Genomic DNA, 19,042 nt, shown 5'->3' with positions numbered 1-19,042 from the left:
ATGCTCTAGCGGAAGAGATCCAACCCAGCATGCTCAGCAACTAGGAGCCCAACCTCTAGTACATCTTTGAACTGAAAATATTTAAGGGTTAAGATGAGTGGTGCAAAATATTTAAGGGTTGAGATGAGTGGTGCAAAATATTTAAGGGTTGAGATGAGTGGTGCACTTGTAGCAGGTAGTTGCGAGGTAGGGATGAGGCCACGACATTGCGTGGGACTAGTGAGATTGGAAAGGAGGTGGAGATAGCAGATCCTAACGAAGCGATCCGAGTGCCACGTTTGGAGGCAATAGTAGGATGACAACAAATGAGAGTTACAATTACTGACTGCGTGAGATGCTTCAATATTGCGCAACGGCACCGCAGGTATATTACAAAGAAATCAAGGTGTGTTCGTTTTTCGCTTTTCCCAACCTCTAGTACCTCGTCCCCCCTCCCCCGCGCACGTTTATCACTTTTTTCCTAAAATTTTATAAAAAAATATTTTAAAAATATATATTAATCTATTTAAAATTTTTTTAAAAATAATTAATCACGCGCTAAATGATCGAACCGCAGGATCCTACACAAGCGGCCGAGATGGAATGGCATCCATCACCCAAGAGTCCAAGACCACTTTATAATAACCCCGAAGCCGCCATCCCACAGCTTTCCTAGGGTTAATCCTCCCGCGCCGCCACTTCCTCCCTCCAATCCCGCGCGCCGCCGCGATGGTACGCACTCCGGCGAGCTCCTCCACCCCGTCTCAGGCGGAAGCATACGCCGTGCCATCCCGACCGACTGACCCCGTCCGTGCTGTCGCAGGCCCCGAAGAGAGGCGCGAAGGCGCCGGTGCCGGCGAGGAAGAAGGCGGCGGCGGCGGCGGTGAACCCGCTGTTCGAGAAGCGGCCGAAGCAGTTCGGGATCGGCGGCGCGCTCCCGCCGAGGAAGGACTTGCACCGCTTCGTCAGATGGCCCAAGGCGGTGCGGATCCAGCGCCAGCGCCGCGTCCTCAAGCAGCGCCTCAAGGTTCCACCCGCGCTCAACCAGTTCACCCGCACCCTCGACAAGAACCTCGGTTCGTGTGGTGACGCTACTTTTGCTAGCTGAATCCGTCCAATTGTTCGCATCTGTGGTAGTGGCACCGTTGATTCTGTTGTTTGTACACCTAGATGTTGCTAGCTACTACTAGGCCAGTTCGTTAGGCTGAAGATCATACATGTTTTAACTAGTTTTCTAAGGGTAATTGATTGTTATACTTGTAATTTGTTCATTGGAGAAGCTGAAGGGCCTGGTCAATCTGCCAGCTAGTTTCTATGGTTTCCAATTGATGTGTGATCAGCTGATCATATGGTCATTCACTCATTCCATCAACTAGATTAGGTGTTTTTTATGAATGTGCTGAATTTATCGGCAATGTGCCAATGTTTATGTCTTATACTTGATCTGCCACACCCGTACACTGAAGTTGATAGGGTAGCTGAAGGCCTGTGAGTGATGACTCGCTTGCCTCCATTTTTCAACAAATACTGTGTTGATCATGTTGTCTGACTTGCATGCTTTCGTCGGATAACAATGTTGCCGTGATAGCCAAACTGCCACCTTTTTGAGTAACTTTATACTGGAATCCTTAATGGAACAATGCATATTCCCTTTCAATAACTGTATGATTCATTTTTTTTTTGATTTTATGTTTTCTCTACTATTGACGGATAGAATTGGTGATAAAGCTTGTATGTATTCTTCAATGGTTTTTACAACTCATGCACCTGTGTATTTTGACATGACTGTTTGCAAGCTAAGGTTTTATTTGTACTGCAGCAACTAATCTATTCAAGATGCTGTTGAAGTACCACCCTGAAGATAAGGCTGCCAAGAAGGAAAGGCTTTTGAAAAGAGCGCAAGCAGAGGCTGAAGGGAAGACTGTTGAAGCCAAGAAACCAATTGTTGTGAAGTATGGTCTTGACCATGTGACCTATTTGATTGAACAGGTGTGTTCTTGTTGTGCTCTGGCTACTACTATTTCATGTCATCTATGTGTTAATTTTACTCTACTTAATGTTCTATATTTCTATATGTGCCAATTAATCAAGTGCTGCTATTCTCTTACCTGCAGAGCAAGGCACAGCTTGTGGTCATTGCTCATGATGTCGACCCCATTGAACTCGTCGTTTGGCTCCCAGCCTTGTGCAGGAAGATGGAAATCCCTTATTGCATTGTGAAGGGAAAGGCTCGTCTTGGATCGGTATGTCTAGTTATTTATTCTGCTCTTAGCAATCCATATTCCCCTTACCTCTGCACAGCTCCCTAATGTACAAACTGCAACTAAAAAAAATTCTATTTGACCAGATTGTGCACAAGAAGACAGCATCTGTCCTTTGTCTGACGACTGTGAAGAATGAAGACAAGTTGGAGTTCAGCAAAATCTTGGAGGCCATTAAGGTAAGTATCTAAAGAGCTTGTGCTCATCCAGTCTAACCAGTCCTTGTTGTTTGTTGCATATGACTCTAAACCGACACTTCTAACTGACTCCCAGTCAAACTTCAACGACAAGTTCGATGAGGTCAGGAAGAAGTGGGGTGGTGGTATCATGGGCTCAAAGTCACAAGCCAAGACCAAAGCCAGGGAAAAGCTTCTAGCCAAGGAAGCTGCCCAGAGGATGACCTAAAGAACTAGCCTGAAATTTTGCGTTGTGGTTGTTACTAGGAACACATTGTGATCTTATAACTTCGGTCTGCAGTGTAGTATGCTTATAGTTATTATGTGGATGTGGACCTTGAGTGTACTTTAAATTAAAATTAATACCTATTCCTGTTGCAACTATTCTGTGGAGTTTACAGCAGAATTAGAAATGAATTCACTATTGGTGTTGGGTGTGGGCTAAACTGTCCCATGTGTTCACTACTAACCCTGTCGGAATATAAGGTTATTTTAGCTATACATCTACTCAAAAAAGAAAAAAAATGCCACATTTTTAATTTGGACTTTAAAAAAGGTGGCATTTTTGGCTTGATCGTTGTAGTTGATATATTTTCTTTCCACTTTGGCGAGTATTATCTACTGTCTTGCACTGTTCCGACTGCACGACATTGTAGCACCAGACTCAAATCACGGCTTGTCGATCTGGCTTGGCAGCCTATTGGAATTAGGAATAGAGAAGCCCCGGTGGCTGGATAAGTCTGCAAAAATGCCTCTACGGATGTACAAATGTTGCACAGATAAATAAAAGGAACTGGTGGTTTTTATTCTCCAAAATCAAAAGAATCAACACATTACAAGGGAGAAAGCAGAAACCATGAAACTCACTACAAAAGAACCATGAAGCATCATATAACTAATAGAAACATACAAAGTTGCTTTAAGATATATTCTAATAGAATACACACCTAAATCTAAAAGTCTTCTAAAGAAGACGGCAACTAGAAGTGGCCTATTTCTAAAGAGGGCACAATTATGATAAACTTGAAGAACCCTGCTTAGGCACACTTTGTTCAGGCTAGGGTTGACATCCTTCCTGTTGGAATTCTGTTGACGTTGTTACCATCAGGGAGCCCCATCGCATATTTCACAATTGCTACAGTCCTAAGGAATGGTGCTGCAATCCACATCAATATGAAGAAGGGCTGCATGACTACAATTATGGACAGTGGCACTAACAATTCGTATTCCTTGAGAGCAGTAACCATGCCAAAAATGTAGAGAAGCACCGTAGTAGCCATGTACAAGGTCTGCAAAGAAATAACAGGCAAAGTGAGTGACTGACTATTCACTGGGATTCCAAGATAAGAAAATCTGGATGCAAAGAAAGTTATATACATGATTGAAGTACCAACTAAACAACTACTACTACTCCCTATTTTTCAGGTTATAATACGTCTTGACTTTGATTAAAGTTAAACTATTATAAGTTTGACTAATTTTATAGAAAAATAATAATATTTTAAGGGCAACAACAATGTATATGGTAAAAGTAGTCCATATAGATGGGACCCACATATATAAACTTTAACTATTGTAACCTTCACAATGTATATGGATAGCAAATAGTATCAGGGGGAGAGAAGAAGTAGAGACAAATACTATATTTTATTCTCTATGGGCAACCCATATGCTTATGCGTAACTTTTGCTATTTCTTTGTTATAGACTAGTTCCACAATGTTGCTAGGTGGCTAAATCACATATTATATTGCTTATGGACCACTTTTGAACTACATTGTGGATGCCCTAACCCAAGACAAATATATTATGACAATTTATTCAATTATAAATTTAATAAAACTATGTGTTGTTATAAATATTACTACTTTTTTCTAAAGAGTTAGTCAAACTTAGAGTAGTTTGACTTTGACTAAAATCAAAACGTCTTATAACCTAAAACGGAAAGAGGACTAATAAATAATAACAAGGGAAGATTGGTACTATCACATCAAAGATTTTAGACAAATGATGGCACCCAAACTTCATGGTGCACTATAATAATAGCACCGAAAGATGATGAAATTTACTAGCATTCTATCACTCCATCTGCTGGCCTAAACACTGGAGTGAGTATATGCAGAAATAAGAACAACATGGTGTATTTGACAATGACTCCAACGATTAAACTGCCCAACAAAATAAGGTAGCACTGCCACACAGTGAGATAATAACAATATGAATCAGCAAATGACAACGGAAAATGCTCCAGATTAAGTCAGACCCCAACAACAAGGAGCATCTCCATTGTCATTTGCCATAGATCCTACGATGAAACAAAGCCAGAACCCAAAAAATAAAGGGAATGTAATCTTGCAACAGCATATACATATTGCAAGGAGGAGGAAAGAAAACACTTACGTAAACAGCTCGGATGAGGGCGGCCAGTAGAGGGTTGTCGACGACCATGCCATCCGGCGGAGCGTAGCGTAGCCCGCCGAATACGCGGACCCCCGCCGTCGGCGGCTTGCCGGACTTCATCTCCGGGCCGCCGGATTATTCCTTGTTCCTTTCCAACACTCTGCTTAATTCCTCTGCTCCTCTCGCTGTGTGGCGGCGGGTGTGGTGTGTGGGTGTGGGATCCGATCGAGAAGAGAATCGGACACGGACGCCGGATCCGAAACGGAGTTGTTCTTCATCTCCTCCCCCCAAGCTCGGAAAACCGTCGATGGACAGCAAGGAATCCACATCGGCATGGAGGATCTCACACGGGAGGAAAGGGGAGAGAGAACGAAGGCAGCACTGAGCAGCGGCGTTGCCTTGCCCTCTCGCGCGACGGAGGATGAGCGCCGGCGCGGGAGCGAGAGGAAGGCGGCGCGAGCAGTATGCCGCACGCTCTGCGCCGTGGGCCGTGGGGTTGGGAAAGGAGGAATATTCCCATCCCGGCCCAGCCTAACATCACATTAGCAAAGGAATTCCAATTTGGGATAAGTCCACTTTGCCTCCCCACTAGTCTTTCCCTTGGTGTAAAACATACACCCCAAGTTCAAAACATGTATTTTAGACCGGGATAATTAACTATTTGCCACTCTTACGAGTGGTGATAAAGGATTTGCCACTGGACCCATATGTCATAGTCAGGCAAATCCTTAATTGCTACTTCTTGAAAGTGGCGAAAAGTTGTATGTAGCGCTTATGTGATAGTCTAGTTAGTATAGGAAATACAAGAAAAATACTCCCTCCCTTTTCTAATAGATGACACCGTTGACTTTTTCTCACATGTTTGACCATTCGTCTTATTCAAAAAATTTACATAATTATAACTTATTTTGTTATGAGTTGTTTTATCACTCATAGTATTTTAAGTGTGATTTATATATTAGACATTTGCACAAATTTTTTGAATAAGACGAATGGTCAAACATGCGAGAAAAAGTCAAAGTTGTCATCTATTAAAAAACGGAAGAAGTATGTGGGTGGGTCTCGCATGTCAATCTCTCCTCCCTTCTATGACCTCATTTCCCTTTCTCGCTCAATCCACCGAAAGTACAAGCTCGCAAAGGCGAGGTCGCTGATCAACACTTTCCTCGTCGCTCTAGAGAGAAGGGAGCGGAGTCATGCGACCTTGTCCATGATCTCCTCAACGAGCTATTCCCAACTTTCGCACGGCCACACATCCCGTCGCCAAGTTGTGTGTGGAAGGGCAGTGCTTCCGCGAGTCAAGGTAGGTGGCAAAGGAGGAGTAGCAGCTAGCTTCAGCGGCACACGTTGATGCATGTTGGAATGGAACGGAAGGTGAAGTTATCGACCACGCGGAAGAGGTCGAGCGCCAGAGCGATGTGTGTAGCTCGAGCTCCTCCCCTTGACCCATCCTACCACTACTAAAGCGGTAGAACGCGTCCTATCACTGCAGTCACTGTCATTCTCTCGCTGGAGCACCGACACCTGAACCCGCCCTCCTCTGTTGCTCTATCTGAGGAATGTGAGGAAGGAGATAAGAGATAGAGATAGAGATAGAGAGACGAGAGAGATGGGAGGGGTGACTCCTGACACGTGGGATCCACTTTTTTTAATAAAAAAAATCACACGTGGTACCAAATCTAGGCTAGAAAACACCTAGGGAGATTATGTGTAGGTATTTATAGTTGGGGTGTAAAATATCTGGTTTTGAAGTTGGAGGGTGTGTTTTAGACAAAACAAATAGTTGAGGGGTGTCTAATAGTCTTATGTCTTCCAATGTTGGTCCCGAACGGGATGATACACGTGGATTTTGGCTCATTCCTGTCCAATAATGGGCTAAATGCATAAGACCCAACAAACCTAGAAACCATCGTAGAATTCAAAATGGATGTATGAGATTTTGGCTCATACGTCTATTTTTATATTCTTCACATTCGCTCTACATATTTTCCTTTATCAATCTTTGTTCTCCTTAGCTATTGCACACCTTCCTAACGTACAAATTGTGACTGAAAAAAATAGTAGTAGTATTTCTATCCTAAAATATAACATCTTAGAGCCGTTTCCGTCGGATTGTGCATAAGAAGACTGCCTCCGTCTTTTTCAGAACGAGGATAAATTAGAGTTCAACGAAATCTGGGAGGCCATTAAGGTAAATATCTATACAGCTTGTGATCATCCAGTCAAACCAATCTTTCTGGATGTGGACTTCCCGTATCGATTGAAATGAACAATAGTTTTCATGATGCAATTTGAGAGCAGAAATTGAAATGGATTATCCTATCGATCGAAGCAATCCCCTGACTGTTTGGTGTGGGCTAAACTGGCCCCATGAGTTCACTATTTAGAACCTATATGGTGGTGTTGTTTCTTTGAAGGACAGCTTCCTGTTCCGTCCGATTCTAAAAGGAAAAAGGAGATGCTGCCCTTTTGGTTTCTGATATGATTCGCTGCATCTTCTGTTCTTGAGTAGTGTTCAATCAACGGTTCCAGAGCTGGCTCGCACGTTGAGTACATGGAAGATCAAGACTTGTTTTTTACACCGTGTCCATAGACTCCATCGTTTCGCTTATCTTTAGCTTATTCGTATATTTTATTAGTAGTAAATAAAAAATAATTTATAGTTAGCGATGAAAAACGTAGAAAATAAAATTTAAATTTTCTTGCCGATCTTGAACGATGCTTTTACTTCTGCTGATGAAACAAACATTAGCAATTTTTTGGAAAATTTCCTGCCATCCACACGGGCAGTTTCTGCTTAAGCAATTTTTTGGCTGTGTTAACTGGATACGGCACACAAGCCACGTATCCGTATCGAATACTTGCACGGATATGGATACGTATCCCGTACGTATCCCAGATTTTTGCGATTTTCAATTAAATAGAAAAACACAGATACTTCGCTGATACGTCCCAAACATTCCTGATATGGTTCCATCTGCTATTCCTCCGGATGCTCTTCATGCTCGTGGCCTCGCGCTGTCCCGGTGCCGTCGTCATCGCCACACGCGGAAGCAACAGCATCACAGCTAGGCGCAGCGGAAGATTGCCCGCGCCAACGCCAAGCGGAGGCCGTTTGGCCGCCGCCTCCGCCGCTGCCGCTGTCGCCGCCGGTGGCACCGTGGAAACACGAGTGAGCCAAATCTCCTCTTCTGGCTTGGCTTTCCAAGTTCCCATGCTTGATCTGTAATTTTTTTTTCTTATTTTCTTGCTACAAGTAGTCAAGTGCTATCATGGATTTTGGATCTGGAAGCTCAGGCTAGTGCATGTGCATCTAGCAATACTAGTGCTAGCGCGGCTGCTCATGCAGCTGCTGATTTATCAAGAGAAAGCAAGTGCAAGCAACATCTTGATATTGGTGGTGGTCGATCGGTCCTACTTGCCTAGTCGGCACTTCACTTGATGTTGTAAGCACGATGCATCGATTTATTTGTCTTTCATGTATGTGTTGATTTTTGTCTGTATTCGCCAACTTGAATTATCTAGAAAAGATAATTTGGAGAAGATTGATATGGAATTGCCTGAACACTCCTATTTTATTGCTATTTCCTTTATATATATAAATATATACACGTATCCCTGTATCCTAGTATTTTAAAAAATGACGTATCCCCATATCACCGTATCGTGTATCCGTATCCCCGTATCAAGCTAACATATTTTTTTTGGAGGCCTAATGGTGGAAGTTTCTGGAATTTGATGACGGATGCATTGTGATCCAGGGACGCCATCTCCCTTGGCCCATGGAATCTTTTCCTTTTTTTTTTTCTCTGTGGTAGGGGCGATGGATAACCGATGACAACATTTGGCAGATTGAGATTAATTTAATTAGCCCTGGTTAGTTCCCAAAAAATTTTCGTAAAAACATTACATCGAATCTTTTGACACATATATGAAGCATTTAATATAGATAAAAAGAAAAACTAATTGTACAGTTTGCATGTAAATTGCGAGATGAATCTTTTGAGTCTAATTAGTCCATGATTAGCTATAAGTGCTACAGTAACCCATATGTGCTAATAACGGCTTAATTAGGCTCGAAAGATTCGTCTCGCGGTTTCTAGACGAGTTATGAAATTAGTTTTTTCATTCGTGTCCGAAAACACTTTCCAACATCCGATCAAACATCTAATGTGACACCAAAAATTTTTTATTTCACCAACTAAACAGCCCCTATATCGTTACTGGGTACTTTTACCTTTTCGCTTAGTGAGGTGATTAGCATGTGTACGTATACTTGTAGACTTTCAGTTAGAACTTAGGAGTCATGAGTATACAGTAATATGCTACTATATGGTAGGATGATTTTTTCTGTCCAGACTTCTTTTATCATCTTGTTTGAGATATTTATGAGCTTTGCCAACAGCCCCTATGAAGGTCATGTAATATTTTGTGGTCCCGTAGCAATTCCTATGGTTGGTCTTTAGTCTCTGTCTATCTGACAGTAAGTACTATGGTTAAACATAATTAATTATAAATTTACAATTTATAGGTTCAATATTTATTATGTCTCGAGTATTTTTCAAACATCTCATACTTTTAACATATCAGTATTAATCTATAACACCAATCCAATTACATGAGATGTTTGTGTGGATACATGAGACAGAATTATGTGCGCATTTACACGCCATATCTCTATTCGTAACTCCATAGATAAGTTTATACAAAAGCAGGCAATAAAGGATCGAATACCAACAGTTCCCCCATCTGTTATGAACAACCACCACCACCCACCCTTTTCTATCCACCGTCAATAGATCAAAAATCGTACTTCCATATTAATAATAGACTGCTCCATAAAAACAATCATATATGAGTAAATAAAAGCAGATAATAATAAATATAGGATCATCAGATATCAATTTCACCCTGCAACACTTTCCCCATCCATTGATGAACAACAACAACCACCACCCTTTTCCATCCATCATCAACAATGAAAATCGCTATGCATTCAACCCATCTGTTCTGACTCATGTATGGCATGGCCCTGTTTGTTCCTGGGAGAGGATAAAATTTTGGATTATCGTGGCACGCTTTTCAAACTGCTTAAAAAAATGCGTTTCGTGTGAAAACTTTTTATATGAAAGTTGTTCTAAAATATCAGATTAATCCATTTTGAAGTTTGTAATAATTAAAACTTAATTAATCACATGTTATTACCACATCGTTTTGTGTGAAATACTTAACCTTTATCTTCATCTTCATCTTCAGGAGATTCAAACACCATTTATGATTGTTGATCGGCGGTTATAAACGACTATAGTGCATATGATTTATGGGTATATCTTTAGTAGTATAACTGGGTCGGTCGTACGTATAGCAGCACACCGTGACAATAATAGAGTGAGAAAAATATAAATAAATAATAAAAATAAAAAAAAGTGAAAAGGGGAGGAGGAGGAAGGTCACTAAAAAACAATCCGGTGATTTTATCCCCTCGCACCCCCCCCCCCCACCCCCCCTCCCTCCCCTCTCGGGATCCCTCAATCTCATCATCCTTCTCCTCCCCTTCTCCGCTCCCAACGCATCGCATCGCACCCAAACCCATCGCCTCTCGAATCGAAAGAGACCAAGCGCACGGAAAAGCCTCCCCCCCTAAACAACACAACCCATCTCCTCCTCCTCACACTCTCCGGCGACCCCCGCGCTCGAAACCCTAGCCCTCCTCCTCCTCCTCCTCCTCCGCCGCCGCCGCCGCAGCCGCAGCCGCCTCCCCCCCTCCCCCCGCGCGCCCGCTCCGCTTCCCGCCGCCGCCGCCGCCGCCGCCGACGAAACCCTAGCGAGCGAGCTTCGCGCACACTCCCCCTCCCCGCTCGGATCCCGCGGCCGCGAGAGGAGGGCGATATGTCGGAGAGGAAGATGGATCGATTCGCGGCGCTCGGCAAAGGTGAGCACGCCCGATCCAACCGTGTGCAGCGGGGGTGGGGAGATCTCCGATCTGCGGCGCTCGCGGGATTGGGGGTGGGGGTGGGGTGGGGGTGTTCAGATCTGTGTTCGATTTGGTGGTGATGAATGATGATGATGCCTGGTTTGTTTGCGCAGATGTGCTCTCGCTGGGGATCGACGACGACAGGGCCGCCGCCGCCGCAATAGGTTTCGTCGACGAATCCAAAGGTCGGGGCCCTTCTACACACACCCGCATCGCATCGTTCGTTATTTTTTTTTCTTCCTTAGTCGTCGAGGGAATTGTAGCATATAGCTTCATGTATGATTTGGTTTTGGATTGGGTATACTGTTCATGCGTGTGTGTGTGCACGTGTGCTCGTGCGTGCGCGTCCTGTGCCTGCTTGTGTGGTGTGTGAGCGGACGCTTGCTTGCTTGCTGGTGGGAGTGAGAGTGGGGTTTGTGCGTGAGCAGGGCATCCTTTTGTGTGAGATAGCACGCTTTTTCTAAGTCGTTGACCCTGGAAAATCTTTTGGCTATGCAGATCAGCAGCACCTGGATAACAGCATTCCTCTGTCTCCTCAGTGGCTTTATGCTAAACCAACTGATGCAAAGGTTTGTGATGCTCTCCTGACCATGTTTCAATTCAGACTCTCTATATGGCTTTTCTACTTTGGTCACAACTCATAAGTTTATCTGGGACTGTATATTGATTTATTGTTTATCGCTTGCTGCTAGAAACGGTCATTAATGATGCACGATGCTTGTTTGCAGATTTTGGGTCATGGTTCCTTGCTTGACCCTTCTGAAAAAGAAGCAAGGATGTCGGAAGGAGCTGCCGACAAGAAAGAACGCAGGCGGAATGTATTTGATGCTGACAGTAGCCTTCGTTGGCTAGAAGAGGAGAGGGAAACAAGCCTACCTGGGAGGAGGGAGCGCAAGAAGGAAGTGGACCGCGATATGGAGAGCCGTAAAAATGATCGCCGATCTGATAATGTTTCTGTGAGGGATGGAGGTGATTCACGAGCACCCCCATCTGAAAGGTGGAACGATGGATCCACCCGTGGTTCAGGGAATGAAGGGCGGCGTGATGGCAAATGGTCATCAAGATGGGGGCCTGATGACAAGGAGAAGGACTCCAGATCGGAAAAGAAGCTTGATGCGGAGAAGGATGAAAGCCATGCTGAAAAACAGACATTTACTGGAAGGCTGCTGCCTGAGACAGACTCTCGTGACAAATGGAGACCTCGTCACCGGCAGGAAAGTCACTCAGCTGGAACAGCAACGTACCGCGCTGCTCCGGGATTTGGATTGGAGAAAGGACGTGCGAAGGAGTCCAATGTTGGTTTTTCCGCTGGAAGAGGCAGGGCAAACCCCAACTCCATCCCATCCTTCACCCGGCCATCTTCTGCTGGACCAATTGGTGCTCCTGCTACACATGGAAAATGTGCATCATCTGCTGTTACCTTTCGCTACCCACGGGGCAAACTTCTTGATATATACAGGCAACAAAAGGCAATGCCATCCTTTGATGACGTACACTGTAAGCTGGAGGAAGTTCCTTCTGTCGTACTATCTTCTCCTGTGAAACCTCTGGCCTTTGTTGCACCTGATACTGATGAGGAGGTAACATTTTGTTGATAAATGCCTTACTTTTCGTTGAATATTCAACTCTGCTCATATGCATATTTATCTGCCTATTCATTTTGTAGGCTGTTAGGGAAGATATTATGAAGGGTAAGGTCATCAGCAGTGAAGTAGCCAATACAGCTGGAATGCAAAGAGATAGGAAAAAAGAGCTTGAAGGTATGTACACCATACGAAGCTGCAAGCAGCATTGTGGCTATTATTTTTGTAGATCTAAAAAATGCATGAGCTACCGTCACAAGGGTTCTTTTCTTTCTGGGCGTCTTCTGAAGCTAACTATATTTCAGGATTGGCTTCTGGTATTGATGGCAAGAAGGATACAAGCTCTGTTGCTTTTAGTGGATTGGGTCAGGAAGAATCATCCACTTTAATCTCAGAGAAGGATGCCTTCTATGACGGAGGGGTAATCTCTGCTGGTATTACATTTCCGTCAAAGGACCTTGCTATGGAACAAAATGAATTTAGGCTTTCTGGCATACGGGAAGATGTGAAAATTAATGAAGTCAACTCAAGTGCTGATCTTGATCTTGGTGTAAAGCTACCCAACGACTCAAGCTCTCTGTTTCTTGAATCACCCTTTGAGCATATTCAACAACCTCCTGTGCTGTACCAAAATAATGACATGGATACAAAAGCTAGTGGCCAGGCTAGCTATCCAGAGGACTTAACTCTGTTTTATTTGGATCCCCAAGGGGGCATGCAGGGTCCATTCCTAGGTGCTGACATAATCTCTTGGTACGAAGATGGATATTTTGGTTTGGAGTTACCAGTGCGTTTGGCTAATTCTCCAGACGATTCTCCTTTCCGGCCACTTTTTGAAGTAATGCCACACCTTGGACAAAAGCCCCAACCTCTCCCACCTGTATCCCATGGTGAAACTAGTGAATCTCCAGACTCTGTACATAATAGTTTTGATGACAAGGTTCCTGCTTCTGGTTCTTTTGGGAAGAATGATCAAACATCTAAACGGGATTCTGAAAGTTATGTTCTTGATCTTAAAAGAGGTGAGCAGGAAGCAGCTGTTCAGTCACATATGAGTTGGCTCCCTTCACATGAAACAGAAAAGACCACATCTAATGTTGATATCTGCCAGCAGCACATTCCTGAATCAGTGAGTCTGGATGCTGAAGGTTAGTTTCCTTGGTTTTTGAGGCCTTATATTCACAATCATCTCTCAGTCCTTTGTTTCCAATTTGCAGTAAATGCTCATTTTTTTTTATTTCTACTTACCGCAGAAATTTTGTACACAGCGAGGCCTAACAGCAGCACTGGTCAGTCTCTACGGGATCTTGAAAATGACCGTTCAGATTTCCAGTTGGCATCACGTGATCACCGTGCTGCAATGGGAGAAGCTAATTTGCCCCAGCATGATGTTCCCCGAGAGAGTGAGCTCAGTCCTCTTGGCTTGCTTTGGTCTGAGTTAGAAGGAATGCACCCGAAGCAACCTCTCTCATCTAACGTACTCGGTGTAAATGAGCGAAGAAATCCCAAGCCTGCAGCCCCTAAGGACATTCCGCCTGTGAGCATGAGGCATGGGCAGCTTGGCAGGATGAATGAAGCTCCTGTTGTTCGAGACGAGTGGCCTGCCAACTTTGGGCGTCTGGACAATGTGACTGACACAAACATTTCAGGTCGACTTCCCCAGCTTGAACCTGACTTGAATCATTTGAATATGGAGGAGCAAATGCTTCTCCAACAGATCCGGAGGGAGCAACGGCAGCAGGAGCAGTTGATGGCTCGGAACAATCTGGAGTTTCCTGGACCATTTCCAGGACAGGTGTTTGATTCTTTGCACCAACACAGGCAGTCTATGAATCAACCGGTTCCTGAGGTGGAGCATCTTTTGAGAGTCCAGTTTGAGCTTGAGCAACAGCAACGCCGCCAACAGCTCCAGCAAGAGCAGCACCAGAGGCAACTGCAGCAGCGTCAAGCCCAGCAGCTTCTTCAACAGCAACAGCAACAACAGCAACAGCAACAGCTGATTCTAGAGCAAATGTTGCAGCAACAGTTGCAAGCTTCAAATTTTGGACCAACTAACATGGTTGATCAAGTATTACTTCGGGAACATGTATTGAATGACCTGCATCACCAGCCCCACCATTTGCAAAGGCAGCATGATGCAGCGATTGAGCAACTCATTCAAGCAAAATTTGGGCAAGGTATCCATAGGGAGCATCACAATGATCTGATGGATGTTCTCTCACGTTCAAATCAGAGGCAAATGCTTCCTTTAGAGCAACAAATTCTGTTAGGTCTTCACCATGATCAGCTCCAGTCACAACAATTGGCAAACGCTCTTCGTCAACATGCAGGCAGAGAGGAAGAAAGACATTTGAGTGGGGGTTGGCCAATGGATGAATCGGGTCATTTTATCCGCTCAGGAACTAGTCCGAACCAAGGCCATGCCTCTAGACTAGGACATTTTGATCTTCTGCAGTCCCTTCAGAGATCCTCATCGGTGGAGCAGCATGAACATCTCGAGCGGAGCTTGTCTTTGCATGAGCGGTTGCATAGAGGAGGTCAAGGTATCCACTCCCTTGAGAGATCTGGCTCTTTGCCTGGTGGCGCTCCTCTACCTAACCTGGATGTTGTAAATTCCCTAGCACGCCATCATGGCATTGGTCAGTTAGAAACACATGGAGATTTGTATTCTCTAGGACAAATGCCTATGGTTCCTTCAGGGGTTCATCCGCAGCAACACAGGCTTCAGGAACAGCTTTCTGGTAACTTGGCAAGGCTGGATAGGCACTGGTCAGATGCCAATGGACAGTTGCAAAACACACTTATGGAACCTTCACGCATCAGCCAGATGCAAATGGAAGCACAGAAACAGCGAAGGAATGTAGAAATGAACCTTGCCGTTGACAATTCACATGCATGGGCATCACTTAGGAACAACGAGAGGAGCACAGAGCAAGATTTGAGCGACTTGTTCCATCAAAAACTAGTTCAGTCACAACAATCTCGTGGTTATCCTGATGTTCCAGTACCGGCATCCTTTGGACGTAAAGACCCTTCATCGCTCTTTGCACAGCCTGCTGCAGATAACCCTTTAAGATCACCTGCGGACAGGTTGTCTTTTGATGATCCTCTTGCAGAAAGGTCCCTTTTTGCTAAAGCTGGGCAGGCAGGACAAGAGGGAGCAGCAAATTTGGAGAGTTTGACTAGCAGTATTGAGAACAGTGGAAAGTTGGGCCTGAGATCAAGCTCAGGATCAATGCTTGATATGCAAAGGGGTGATTTTTCAGGTATTATGGGGGGTGGTGCATCAGGTAATCAATTGGTTGGACTTGCCAATGAGGTACCAAGAGGAAAAAGGCAGGGTTCAAGCGCGAGCTTGGTAGGGGATGACACTAACTTTGCTGAAGAAGCTGGTAGCAACTGGTATTATTCTTGATTCTATTGCTAAGTGCCTCTTTTACCCCACACCCCTTTTTAAATTCATATTTTTTTTTGTTTTGTTCATTTCAGTATTGCCAACTTTTGAGAAGTGCTGTTGTTTATAATTATACTTTTTCTTCAAACTGAGTGCTCTTTGATTTCTGATCATTTTGATGTCGGGTTCTAAATCTTATATGTTCCATAAGCAGGCCTGAACCTACCATGCCAAAAGGGGGCACTCATTCCTTGCTGAAGCGCCCACCAAGCCAACACGGTTCTGCAACTCAGGCAGTGTCCACGGATATATCTTCAACCATTAGGCTGAAGAAAGCAGGCCATGCGTCTTCTGATGGTATGCCTTTTGCAAATTCTGCTTGCTTGTTTATCTTGTCAGGTTAAGAAAGTCCGAAAATATTTAAAAGGAAATATATAGATTAGACTGACTTGTTTCGCACTAGTAGTACTCAGCAGAAAATTGATGTTTTTTGATAGGGCACTTATGTAGCACCTAAATTGTTGTGCTTCGTAGTGTTCCAGTGGGATACGCTATTTACCCTATTCTCAGTCTTGAGTTCCAACTTCCAAGCTTTGATGTAGCAACTATTATGTTGTGCAGATCATAAGTTGGAATCAGGAGGAGTCACCTCGGCAGCCCAACCTGTGGATATCCCTGTCTCCACTAACAAAGAGGCAGGCTCTTTCATCTCGCCATCAGGAACAAGCGTCGATGGTCCGTCCTTCAGGGAAATGGTGAAGAGCACGAAGAAGCCGGCATTGCAGCAGTATGATGCCTCTGAATCTGCAGATGGTGGCCCGGGCGGCAAGGGTGCAAAGAAGAAAACGAAGAAAGGAAAACAGATTGACCCGTCTCTTCTTGGCTTCAAGGTCCACAGCAACCGCATCATGATGGGTGAGATTCATCGCCTTGATGATTAACATGCATCTCTAGGCGCCATTTTGTGTTGTGTACATGTTCATCTCTTTGTAGCGATGCAGAAATTTTGTAAACATTGCTGTGGAGAAGATCATGACTCCCACCCCCTTTTTCACCCCTCCCTCCCACCTTTGTTCATTCCTTTAGCCATAGGATACAGAATTAGTCAGAAGATGAAATTAGGGAGGATTTGTCTTTCTTTTTCTTTCCCCCCTTGTGTATCTATGGTGCCCTCAGGTTTTTACAGGAGAGATTGTACAGGACAGTGCAAAATGGTCAGCATGTTTGTAGGGTTCTTATTTTTTTTGAAGGACTTTTTGTCCTTTTAATCGATGGTCTCTCTTCCAAGTTATGGAATGCTCCGTCACCGACTCACCGTGGTGTGGATGAGTCGTAGTAGTTGTAACCGACTGATCGTGGTAACATCATGCTTCTCTTGTTGCCTACTGTGTCTGTTGCAAAGATTCTGGGAGTACATACGTCGGGTGTTACCTACCTGTACGAAACTTCATCTCTGTCTACGCTGTTACTTTTCTTATTCTGGTGCAAGTTCTCACTACACGAGACTAAACTGTCACAGAAACACAAAACATCGACGAGACTTTACTGTTGCAGAAGCACAAGAGTCGTTCCAGTAAAATGGACGCAAGACGCAATTTAAGCACTGGCAGCTAGAAAAAATTAATGTTTAGACAGTGACCGAAACCATCTCATTCTCATCCCGAAAGAGGTGAGGCTGAGGCGTGCGTGGTGTGTCCCAATCGAATGAGATGAGAAGAGACGATACCAAGGATAAGCTAGAAAAAAAAAAAAAAAACTTGTCCCACTCGACGTGGATGATCCGTTGGCGAAATGGTCGCCGGTCACTCGCGGCGCGACATCTGCGTGAATTGATGCCCTCACCAGATCATCCCCTGGTATCCTTCAATGGCCAATGCTCACCACTCGCCACCTGCTGGGAGCAGCAAACATTGGCAAAGCAAAAGAAAAAAGAAAAAAAAAAGAATAAAGGTCGGTTATGTTCGCATCAAACGTGAGTATGAATAATTTAGACCACCTTAAAATTAATATTCATGCAATATAAATAATTTTGATGCCGTCAAAGTTGTAGGGGAATGGCTTTCACCGGTTGGATTTTATGTATATTTTAGGCGTGGTGGATGCATGTACATCAATTGATGCTGGTGTATAAAAACAACAGTAAATCCTGCTTTTGAACAAATGGACTTGAAGAAAATTTTGTGATAATTAAGCTAGTTTCAGTAAAAAATTATGTCCCAAAGAAATTCTATTAATTTGGCTGCTTGGTAGTTCAGGCTTCCCTTACCGTCAGGAGGGATTATCCCTATTCCGATGGTATTGTAGTTACCAAATAAGTTATTGACAAAAACCGGGATGTTTTGAAAACCAAAAGGTTATTATAGCAAGTAACTAAGTTGCAAGCTCTATTTGATTAAGATGCAGATTTACCTCGGTTTTAATTAGCACGTATTTTAAACTGCTAAACGATACATTTCGCACAACATATTCCATACAGAAGTTGTTTTAAACTATTATATAAATTCATTTTTCAAGTTTAAAATAACAAAAACTGAATTAACCATATACTAATAACTTTTTTTTTTGCATGCTCGTACTTGACCATCTCTAGTGAACTCAACCTGGATGGCTACAGTCGATTAAATTCAGAAGGTTGACATGTGCTGAGGCCGAGTTTAGCTCCAAAATTTTTCAACAAACCTCCAACTTTTTCATCACATCAAACTTTCCCACTCACATAAATTTTCAACTTTTCCGTCAGATCGTTCTAGTTTCAACTAAACTTCCAATTTTGGCGTGAATAACACACCCTTTGCATTTGCTGCTGCTGCCTGCTGCTACACTCAGCCCTACAGACTACAGTCTTAGCATGGATGAGCATGTTAGGTTGGTTGGCCATCGAACTCGTCATTTTCACGTGTCCTCCAGTGAGAGCGGATGCTTCGTTTTTCTCTTGCTGGCATCCGTTTCGTTCTCGCGAAGAAGCAATGGCATCTCAAAAGTCTATCCGAATTGAGGTTGAGAATGAGAAACGCATCCAACAATTTTACAAACAGCAGCGGTGAAAAGCGAGTGCAAGACAAAAGGCAAAAGCTTCATCAGAGACAAAGTGACCATGCGAATCAAAATCAAAAGAAAAGGGAAAAAAATAATATGAGCTGCCACTCGAGAAGCAACAGATGTTGCTATCTCCAAGCAACCGCATGCATCGCCGTTGGTGAAAGGAAAAGAGAACCTCCATCTTCAGAGACGAGGTTGTTTTTTTACAGGTAACTTTTGCTGTTCACTGAGCACGAC

The 19,042-nt window shown here is 43.8% G+C and overlaps 3 protein-coding genes across 5 annotated transcripts; 2 read left to right on the top strand and 1 right to left on the bottom strand.

Moving 5' to 3' along the window:
- The first annotated feature begins 631 nt into the window (after positions 1–631).
- On the top strand, positions 632–2,853 carry LOC127763221 (60S ribosomal protein L7a-2-like). Its single transcript, XM_052287864.1, has 6 exons — positions 632–711; positions 803–1,055; positions 1,799–1,968; positions 2,094–2,222; positions 2,327–2,419; positions 2,514–2,853. The coding sequence occupies exons 1-6, from the start codon at positions 709–711 to the stop codon at positions 2,643–2,645; spliced, it is 780 nt and encodes a 259-aa protein (XP_052143824.1). The 5' UTR covers positions 632–708; the 3' UTR covers positions 2,646–2,853.
- A 516-nt stretch (positions 2,854–3,369) lies between these two features.
- On the bottom strand, positions 3,370–5,020 carry LOC127760729 (uncharacterized). The gene is made up of 2 exons (XM_052285024.1): positions 4,816–5,020; positions 3,370–3,705 (listed from the first exon to the last, which is right to left on the bottom strand). The coding sequence occupies exons 1-2, from the start codon at positions 4,933–4,935 to the stop codon at positions 3,469–3,471; spliced, it is 357 nt and encodes a 118-aa protein (XP_052140984.1). The 5' UTR covers positions 4,936–5,020; the 3' UTR covers positions 3,370–3,468.
- Positions 5,021–10,336: 5,316 nt separating this feature from the next.
- On the top strand, positions 10,337–17,149 carry LOC127752528 (uncharacterized). Of its 3 annotated transcripts, none has more exons than XM_052277952.1 (9): positions 10,337–10,747; positions 10,903–10,974; positions 11,288–11,358; positions 11,518–12,369; positions 12,456–12,549; positions 12,678–13,520; positions 13,641–15,774; positions 15,978–16,123; positions 16,388–17,149. In XM_052277952.1, the coding sequence occupies exons 1-9, from the start codon at positions 10,705–10,707 to the stop codon at positions 16,705–16,707; spliced, it is 4,575 nt and encodes a 1,524-aa protein (XP_052133912.1). In that variant the 5' UTR covers positions 10,337–10,704; the 3' UTR covers positions 16,708–17,149. The 3 variants fall into 3 exon arrangements, with proteins under 3 accessions (XP_052133912.1, XP_052133896.1, XP_052133903.1); XM_052277936.1 differs by having other exon boundaries at positions 10,338–10,747; positions 13,626–15,774; XM_052277943.1 differs by having other exon boundaries at positions 10,339–10,747; positions 13,626–15,774; positions 15,981–16,123.
- Positions 17,150–19,042: the final 1,893 nt, after the last annotated feature.

Source organism: Oryza glaberrima, chromosome 1 (assembly GCF_000147395.1).
Source record: "Oryza glaberrima chromosome 1, OglaRS2, whole genome shotgun sequence".
Lineage (NCBI taxonomy): Eukaryota > Viridiplantae > Streptophyta > Magnoliopsida > Poales > Poaceae > Oryza > Oryza glaberrima.
Note: the sequence above shows the minus strand (reverse complement) of the source record. Positions and strands in the feature narration are given on the sequence as shown.

Excerpts from the sequence above, each read along its gene's own strand:
- LOC127763221 (XM_052287864.1), top strand. Across the intron at positions 1,969-2,093 it reads TGACCTATTTGATTGAACAG|AGCAAGGCACAGCTTGTGGT; the intron begins GTGTGTTCTTGT and ends TCTTACCTGCAG. Across the intron at positions 2,420-2,513 it reads AAATCTTGGAGGCCATTAAG|TCAAACTTCAACGACAAGTT; the intron begins GTAAGTATCTAA and ends ACTGACTCCCAG.
- LOC127752528 (XM_052277936.1), top strand. The coding sequence starts at position 10,705 with ATGTCGGAGAGGAAGATGGATCGATTCGCGGCGCTCGGCAAAG. Across the intron at positions 10,975-11,287 it reads TTTCGTCGACGAATCCAAAG|ATCAGCAGCACCTGGATAAC; the intron begins GTCGGGGCCCTT and ends TTGGCTATGCAG. Across the intron at positions 11,359-11,517 it reads CTAAACCAACTGATGCAAAG|ATTTTGGGTCATGGTTCCTT; the intron begins GTTTGTGATGCT and ends GCTTGTTTGCAG.
- LOC127760729 (XM_052285024.1), bottom strand. The coding sequence starts at position 4,935 with ATGAAGTCCGGCAAGCCGCCGACGGCGGGGGTCCGCGTATTCGGCGGG. Across the intron at positions 3,706-4,815 it reads CCCTCATCCGAGCTGTTTAC|ACCTTGTACATGGCTACTAC; the intron begins GTAAGTGTTTTC and ends ATTTCTTTGCAG.